Raw genomic sequence first — 9,722 nt, 5'->3', positions numbered from 1 at the left:
CCTGCCGGCGCTTGGCTGCGGGCAGCGGCGGAGAGGGGCTGGGAACAGGGAAACCGGGGTTTTGTGGTTGTTTTTTACTTTATGATTTGCATGACGCGTAACAGGAACATAATGCATCACATTATGGATAGAAGAACAAGGTGAAAAGAAGAACTAGACTGTTTGCCTGCCTTGTGTATGTTTAATACCTAAGATCAGTTTCTTACCCTGGCACAGAAAATAGAGGGTGGAGGATTTGGCCTATAGAGTTCAAGTTCATCAGAAATTTTAGGTCACTTTCAAAACCACTAAAAGTCTTTCAGCATGAAGACTGGTTGCTTCTTCTGTTTCTAAGGCAAATATAATTGCCTGATAGACTTTCCCTTGGCTTGCAGAGGCTATTAGCATTTCCCAGCACTGTACAAACTACCTGGCCCACGCTGCACTGCAATTCACCTCTTTCCTCCTCATCAGCGCCCAAATTGCATTCACCCCTGAGTAGCATAATGCAATTTCCAGAAAGTACAAGGATTCGAGACTGTAAACACTGTGACACCATGACAACTTAGAACTCAGATACCAGTGCTGGATGCCTGGTAGTATTGCATGCATGTGTGTGCCTGAAGAACACACCTTGCCTGCCAGGTCACCTGCCAGGTAGTTGTGTTTTATGGAGTTTTTGTTTTGGTTTGTTTGTTTGTTCGTTTTTTGGGGTGGTTTTGTTTGTTTGTTTGTTTTTGTGCCTGCTAAGAAATCAACACATCCAGCCATAGACTTGTGGGTGTTCACAAGCCCACTGGCTGAATGCAGAGAAATAACTGTCTACCTGAGGCACGCAACTGGTGGACTTAATGAGAGGCAACATTCCCTGAAATAAAATCGTTAGAGTTATATTATGTCCACTCCTGAGGAGTAACCGTTCATTCTAATTGTCTTACAGGGTGCCTTCTTTGGATCACCGACACTTTGATGCCCATCAAGTTGGGAAACCGACAGCAATTGTATGCAGCCTCTGGGTGGTAATAGCAATCTGTTTCTGAGCTGGAACATTTTCCTTTTGTCTACTGAGGAGAAAACTGTCAAGGCCAGGCTAGCTAAAATATTTAAGTATGTGTGTTCTCTAACATATTAGTTGGAGGCACTAACACTGAAAGAATTATCCTGAGATTTAAACAGCTAATGGGTTGGGTCTGGTGATGCCCAGTGTTTCCTGTAATGTTTAAGAGCAATGCTAACCATCTTTCCACTCTCTCAATAGTATCTGTTTAATGTGAAGGTGTAAGCATTTGGCAAAGGAATTGGCATTACAACAGTAAACACTCTGGTATTTATTCTGAATATAGGTCCTACTAGAAATGACACAACAGGGGTGTAGAGGGTACAAATTAACTAAATTGCAACATGAAGTGTATTAAATTCCTATTTTAGCTAACATCCTAATATCTGCTTCCTGAAGGAACGTTTAATGAGTATTTGTGGAACATACTTTGTTAATTAAACTCATCACAGCCCATACTGATAGCTAAAAGGGTAAAGAAGGGATTGCTAGTTCTCCCAATTGCATGCTAGTAATTTAAGGTTCACTTGAAAATGCCATTATAGCAGATTTACGAACTAATGAATTTTCTCCCTAACGATTTTTTTTTATTTTTTGCAAAAGTTGATACTCCTGAAGTTCATACTCAACAAAGAATTTTGAAGTAATGTTAAATGATGGGTGTAGCAATTACCATTGTAGCTGTAGGCTGCATTGGAAAACATGTTATGTTTCTAGGCATAGATCTAGAAAAGAATAAACTGTGAAACATGGCCTGGGTACTTCTGCAATAGCAAACTAATTTATCTGAAGCTTTTCTTTAATGAAACATTTTCCCACAACTGTTCCCTTTGGTGCAAGCCATGCATGTTTGAAGATAGATGTATATTGAAAAAAAGATTAGCAGTAAAGTATTATCTCCTGTATATTAAATGTTCTGACTGTCCTAGTGCATAGGAGTTCCAATCTTTGATGGTTCAGATTTCAGTCAGAGACCTTTTGCAAGAACAAAGTAAAACTGTAGGTAAAGAATTAGTACATATGTTAAATTACTTTTCCATGGTTCTATATCATCTTTTGTCCAACTCTTATTTGAAAGAACTGCCATTCTTGTACAAGTAAGTTTCACAGTCCTGTGTATAATTGATGTATAAAAAACAGAGGCAGTCACAGTTTTCTACAATATGCAGTAGTGTGCAGAGCTAAAGTAAAAATAAACTTTTCCATTTTCCTGAAAGGTGAGAGGAGTAGCAGTAGTAACCAGCACCTTCTAGGCTACATTCTACCAGTTTAACATCCAATCTTTAAAATATTAAACATATCATGACTTTACTTGAAATCCACTAAAAATCTGGTACAGAATTTAAAATATTTAAATTATTACTTGAAAAAATACGTATTCTGATAGACTTTTTCAAGTAGATATTTGACTATTTTTAGTGAATATAAAAGATGGCATGGTTTGTTCTGCAATATAAGATCTGGTCATGGGGAAAACCAAACCAAAACAAGCAAACCAAACCAAAATAAACAAAAGACCCCACCAAAAATACCTGTACTCATCACCTTTCTTTGTTTGCTGCCTTCCAGCCTAAAGATGCTTTAATGTCAGAGGTCTTAGGTGTCCTTATTTTTTGCAGCACTCAGAATACTGATGCAGTGCTGAAATCATTGTGTCCATTGTGGATCACCTGTCTTCCTGCTGTTTTTTTGGAATTCATTACCTTCTGTTTATTTCTGTCTTCTGGAAATGAATGTGTAGTATGCTGGGAGACAAACTATGAGAACTTATTAAAATGCTAAAATACCTGTGTCTGCAAGCAGAAGCCAGTTTTTACGGACTTATGGAAAGTGCTGAAACGGAAGTCTGACTCAATCCAGGTGAGAATGAGTTAGAGATCCTCTGGGATGAAAATGTGATTTTGGTATCAATTATTACTGATGTTATAATTTGATTCCTCCCTGAGGAGGTCTTACAGCTCAGGATAACCTGTATTTCATCTGTAATTTTCAAAACTAAGTTCTGTTTCAGAAAGCTCCTTGGGCACATGCTTACCTTTATTCATGCGAGTAATCTTGCTCACATGAGACCCTGCTAAATCTGAGTCAACTGTTCAGACAGCTTTGATAAAACTCTGCAGGGCAATGAACTTTTAGACTTTTAAGTTCTCAGAAAACTTAAAAATGTGAGAAACAGAACTGGATAGATAATGAGAACTGAGATAGATAATTAAAAAAAAAAAAAAGAGTAAAACAAAACAACAACAAAAAAAACCAAACCGCAACAAAACCCAAAACACCACCTAACTAATTAAGCACATGAAAACAAAATAGTGTTATACAAAAAGGAAACTTATTATATGTTCTTCGGTATTTAGGGATGCTTGAGGAAAATAGTTCATGGCAAATTCCTTGGAGGAATTTTGCCTTCTGCATTGCATTTCTGCTCTTGGAAATTTAACTTACAAATGTGGTGATGTAATTTTACAGACTGTTATTGAATTTTGATTTTTAGGTAATCTGTGTCCCTGAGCAGCCCAGCTTCCTGAAACTGCAGATTATCAATTATTTGCCTCTATAGGAGTAACATCTTGTTTTATCCAAAGCTATTCCTGTTTCTTTGATACGCTTCTACCACCATTTTCAAGATCACTGCATCAGAACCATCACAGGCACAAGCACTGTTATCACAAAATATTTAACATTCAACATATATTCTTTGAAGGGAAGAAAAGGACTTTAGGCAGTGGCATCCTTACTGAAGTTCCTTTTGAACTTGATAACAAAGATAACCATGGATTTCACAACTTTTTGTTACCCAGGAAGTTGTCTTTTTCACAGAACTATGAAAGAGTCCATTAGCCCTCAATCTAAATGTTAATATCACTATTGGTACCACTATTTATATAAAAATAATTTTTAAATTATCTTTTACATTAATATGTTTTATCAGCAACACTTTCTCAAATTGAGAATACAGCCCAAGAAGTATGAAGAAGTTAGCCCCTACTGGATAAACTTTATGCTTCAAAATTGCAATAACTCTAAGTCCTATTTTCAACCTTATTTTCCTAAGATGAAACAGGAAAAATTATTTTTACCAGAATACCCAGATTTGCCTGTGTCTAAGGGAGAGAGATTCTGTCTCTTGTCTCAGGGGCAGGGGTTAGGGAGGGTGAGGGGAATATAGATTTTATGTAGCTAAGGATTGAAAGGAAAAGGAAAGGGAAAAGGAAAAGGAAAAAAGATAAATGCTTTAGATTTTCAATACAATGCCTGAAATCTGATACTGAGCTGCTTTCTCACTCAGAGCTCTGTGTTTCATACAAGATCTCCGGGTACACGAGGAGTGCAGAACTTTCATTATTGGCTGGGTTAAAGACTTCAAGGATGCTCCTGGAAGCATGGAGATAGTTGTCACAGATTTAATATTTATCTTACTGCCTGTCACATCCCTCTGCAAGAAGCTATTGGTCATATTGCAAGGGCAGCAAACTTGTCTGGGAACCCGGTCCATGGCAAATCACAGCTCAGCATAGTAAGACATACTGAAAGGCCTGGTTTTTATAACTGATTTTGGCTTAGTCTGCTCCATTTCTGGTTATCTCCAAAAGTTTCATTCTTGCAATCCCATTCTCAACAGTTGCTGGATTTTGTCCTTGTAACATATTTCATGATCCTCTGTACTACATAACTATATTCACCACATGTCCGGAGAAGCTAGTGTTCAAACACCATGGCAATGTGCTAATTTAGTTCATCTGCAGAATTACCATGTGAGCAAACCAGAAATTAACATCTAAATTGACTAAGTGCAAAGTCAATAACATATTTCATTATGACTGTCATGTACTAATGTGTGCTGTATTTTTAAGAATGCAAATTCATCCAGACACATATAACAAATAATTCTGTGAATTTCTTGAATGATCCCAGTTTTGAGCAGCTCAGACTGGTGAAGAATGGATGAAATTTCACAGCAGCTTAGGGAAGAAATAGTAGCTGTCACTCAGTTTGCCCCAAATAACATCAGTAATAATATCTGGAAATAGCTTTTTCTATAGCTCCTCTTGCAAATTAGCATATCACAGGATTCTGAAAAAATCTAAATAAGAGAAATAGGCATGAATTCAGGTCTAAGAATCACTATATGGAGCAGAAAAACTCTCACTGGTAAGCCAGCAGCAAAACCACACATCCAAATAGATTCAGTTGTACATTCAAGTCTGTATTTTCTCATGGCTATACTCTCTTAAGGTACTGAACTAGACTGCATGAGATTTCCATTTGGATCCTCAGAAATACAATTCCAGAATTAATTTTTATGGCTATGGGGATTTTTGATTGCAAGGTAAAATTCTAGACTCACTGAATCTAGAGGTCAAAAGTCACTGATTATAACTGAGCAGAGGCTAGATACCCACCCTCAAAGGCAGTGAAGAATCTTCTGCCATTAGATAACCTATTTAAGTAAACTCACTGGAACTGGAAAAAGGCAGGAAAACCAATTTATCTGTCAAATCAGTATCACAGAAGTGGAATTCAACAAGGCAGATATCCCAAGTTGAAACATGGCCATTTGCCTTATCGCTGATGTCCTATTTTTCCTTCTCCAAGCGCCCTGAAGTTTACTCAAAGTACATAGTTCTGCTTTTTCAAGGTCAAAGGCACAAATTTCAACATGTACACTGCATGTTCAAATATTTGCTCACTCCTGTTAATGGAAAGCAGTGAATTACTTCTAGTTACATGTTTTAGACATGCACAATATTGGTTTTTCAGGATTTATTTTTTAGTAATAGCTTTAGGGGGTTATACTCAATATTTCTGCTCATTGGAGTAGATTGATCATGTATAAATCTAAAGGACACTCAGCTGGTTCTTGCTCAGCTATCCAGTGTATGCATTTGGAATTATATAACAAATTATATTTCATTGTGTAATTTAAAAGCAGAAGCTGAATGTCTCATTAATTTTGAAGGTCTAGAGCTAAGCCATGTAGTTGTCACAGCCTTTGACAAGACTGAATTAATGAATATTTGTATGAAATGTTTAGGTGTGCCTTACAGAAGGCAACTTAAACATTCAACAGCAAGTTGAGAATTTGTTTGATTTTTAGAGCCAAGTCTTGTGAGCAATACCTGAACAGATTGCTTTATTAGCTGTCAAACCCCAAACAGCCCATTTAAATTGTTTTTTCATGTTTAATTGTCTCTAGAAACCAGAGTCAAAGGTTTGACTTCTTGGCCTCTGGGAATATTAGGCCAGTAAAATCAGTGTCCAGGCCTTACATCTCATGGTGAATATGAAAAAAAATTCTTGACTAAAAGCTGAGTTCTTACTTTTAAAATAGATTCATTTTTCATCTCGCATAAAAACTTTACATGGACTCATTAACAGCTGAAAATCCTTTTTATATGCAGTTAATTCTTTGATATTTTAAACAGTCTCTTTTCTTGTAAAGAGCCACCCTGAAGGATGGCTCTCCCTCAGGAGAACACTATGATATTGCATACAGAACAAACAAAAAAGCATCCTTCCTTCTAACAACTGGAAAAGCCAGATGGCATCTTCTGTAAAATTCAATTCCCAAAAAGCTGACCTCTTTTCTTGACAGATAACATATTTAATGAAAAATGAATTCACAACATTCTGTTTTCTCAATAACAACATTTGCTTTCTTTTTACACCATTCATGTTTTGCTACTAGATGTCTTATTTTCTTCCGCTTTAAGTATAGGTAAATCTGGATAATTAAAGCTAAAAACCTGTCTCTTCTCATTCTGGCACTAAAATAGATGTGATAGTAGATAAAACATCATCAGTAAAATAGAAAAGCTTGCTATTTATGCTTCCTAACTGCACCATAACCAAATATCACAAAGTTCACTATTAATACTAATACAAACAACTTGGAACCTGTGAACCACACAATCTCTGACCAAATGGAACTACTTTTTAAATTGTAAGAAATAACTTGTTATAAAGAATGTGAAACTATTGTAGATACTTGCCAAGTGTAATTTGATCTATTTCTATTTCTGGCAATCAGGAGTTTTGAACACCAGGAAAAATTATGATTACCAAATCACCTCTCCTTCCAAAGCTAATAACATGCACAAACACAGGTTAACTTTTTTAGGACAACTATAGGCTGGTTTTCTATACCATAACTATCTAGCTTGTTATGGGGTTTTGCTAGTCTTAAAACTCTTCAGATCCAAGAATCCTTGAGTATGGAAAAACATTCCAATCTCAGACATTTCTTTACAGTTTGGTAGTGAAACAGCCTCACTAAACTCAAAGGATAGTAGAATATATGGGTGAATTTAAATAACTACATTCATTTTAAATAAAGTTAATAAGCAAAACAAATACTTCTACAGAAACTTCCTGGTAATTTGTGGCAGTAACGATCTTGTTTTCCTGGCACATTCAAACATAAGAACAAAATCACAGCCTCACAACCAATAGATGTATTTCTAGCCACAAGATCAAGGATGTGATAGGGTAAGAATCATCCTCTCTGATTTATGTTGCAATACCTGTAATACCAATTCAAGCAACAGTCTTGCCTGTAGACTAAACAGCTGAAAAACAATTATTATCCTCAGCCTTACTCTTCCGTATAAAGGCACTTGAAAATTCAGTTCTAATTTCAATGATGACAGTTCAGAAAAAAAGTCCTCTTTATATGCATTTTCAAGGCTTTTAGAATTTTTGCAAGGTTACCTCTGGATCTTTGAATATTTTGCAAAAACATTTTAATGAGGAAAAAAAGGCACTGGAATATATAGAATAACAACAAATGACAAAACCACAAGCATTAGTTTTCTTAATAACTTTTTTGCATCTTAGCCAAAGAGAGAATTACTCCATTAGAAGATGTCCTCACAGAGAGTAGCAATCAGATTTTTGTTTATTTCTGTACTTCTATATCATTAGGCATAAAACCCACTTCATTTTCACTGAACTAGTATATATAGTAGTACTCTTTAGAGCATTTCATGGTTAAGTCCAAATTGTTTTCTTCTTTTTTTGTTTCTGTGATCTCACTTCTGGAGCTCTGTCTTTTGAAATATTGCAAATGGTCATGATTGCAGTGCAGAGAAAAATACAAAGGCTTGAATATGCCTCTGAACACTTTTCATCAATGCAAAATTAACTGCCTATTTGACATGTCAAAATACTGCCAGCTGAACTGTATATGTCAAGATTCTCTTGGATGACAGCTTTGCATTACGAATGCCTTCATTAGAGGAGCATAGCCGTCCTATGAAGAGTAGTGAATTTATTTTCTCAGTAGCCCAGTGAGTTAGCATGCATTAAAACCACGTTTACACTAGGGTAAAGATAAACTTTAAATTCTCCAGTGTTATATGAATATTGCTCCATTGGCCGTAATTAGTTTTTCCCAATTTACAACCAGGCACTACTCCTTAGTCAACACCAAACAGGAAGGCTTTTGTCTATTAAAGCATTTAGTTATGCATCCAAATAAGTAATTGGGCAAAATGGCACAAAGCCATTCCTCACCTACTGCCTTGCCCACAAAAAAAACACACTCACGCATGTGAGCAATAGTGCTGGAGCTACTTAGTTCACTTTGCAAATTACATCACCTGCAGTATTTCCCCAGCCTTTAAACAGAGGAAGTTCAGACTGCAGGTTTGGACTTAATTGCCTCATCTACCTAAACATTGATTTAGACATCTCAAACCTTTTTGAAAATTTTGTAAACCCATATAGGTTTATGTGGTTGCATTTCAGTCAGTTGAACCTGAGAACTTTCAAACAGAGAGACGTATGTTTAGATAGTCTATCGAATTGGAACTCTCAACAGCCTTGGAAATAAAAAGGTGTACAACACAGTCATATTAGAATGTGTCCTCATTTGTCATCATCATAGAATCATCATAGAATGGTATGGGCTGGAAGTGACCTCAAAGATCATCTAGTTCTAACCCTGCCTGTAGGCTCCTTCAGGAACTGGAAGGCCACTACAAGATCTCCCTTGAGCCTTCTCTTCTCCAGGCTGAACAAACCCAACTCTCTCAGCCTGTCTCCATAGCAGAGGTGCTCCAGCCCTCTGATCATCTTTGCACCCCTCCTCTGGACTTGCTCCAAGAGCTCCATGTCCTTTTTTAGTTGGGGTCTCCAGAAATGGACACAATACTCCAGGTGGGGTCTCACAAGTGCAGAGTAGAGGGGAAGAAGCACTTCCCTCAACCTGCTGGCCGTGCTGCTTTTGAAGCAGCCCAAGACACAGTCAGCTTTCTGGCCTGCAAGCACACATTTCTGGCTCACATTGAGCTTTTCATCAACCAGCACCCCCAAGTACTTCTCTTCGGGGCTGCTCTCAATCCATTCTCCACCCAGCCTGTATTTGTGCTTCAGACTGCCTTGACCCATGTGCAGGGCCTTGCACTTGTCCTTGTTAAACAGTACAGCATTTTTACATCTGTTTTGCATGGGTCTCATGATTAAATAAAACACAAAGGAATAACAAATAAATCCTCTTCTATTTTTTTTTTTTTCTTTAACCTGCATTCTAGAGATGATTTATGGCAGCTCATTAATCAGGCTGAGTTATTTATTTCACTCAATTCTAAGACTTACGTTCTAATGAATCCTTTACAAGAAAAACACATTCTGGTTATGTTATAAGTGCATGTGCTTGAGAGAGTATTTGTGCTTTGTTGTTTAT

At 36.9% G+C, this 9,722-nt stretch overlaps 1 protein-coding gene across 1 annotated transcript in view; it reads right to left on the bottom strand.

Annotated features, from left to right (window-relative positions):
* ACSS3 (acyl-CoA synthetase short-chain family member 3) overlaps window positions 1–9,427 on the bottom strand; it is a 96,563-nt gene extending 87,136 nt beyond the window's left edge. Inside the window, exon 1 of the mRNA XM_010008047.1 lies at window positions 9,246–9,427. Coding sequence (XP_010006349.1) covers window positions 9,246–9,427 — 182 coding nt within the window. The remainder of the gene's footprint in view (window positions 1–9,245) is intronic.
* Between the last annotated feature and the right edge of the window lie 295 nt (window positions 9,428–9,722).

Source organism: Chaetura pelagica, unplaced genomic scaffold (genome assembly GCF_000747805.2).
Source record: "Chaetura pelagica isolate M959 unplaced genomic scaffold, ChaPel_1.0 scaffold50, whole genome shotgun sequence".
NCBI lineage: Eukaryota > Metazoa > Chordata > Aves > Apodiformes > Apodidae > Chaetura > Chaetura pelagica.
The sequence above is the reverse complement of the archived record's forward strand: the minus strand, read 5'-3'. Positions and strand labels throughout refer to the sequence as shown.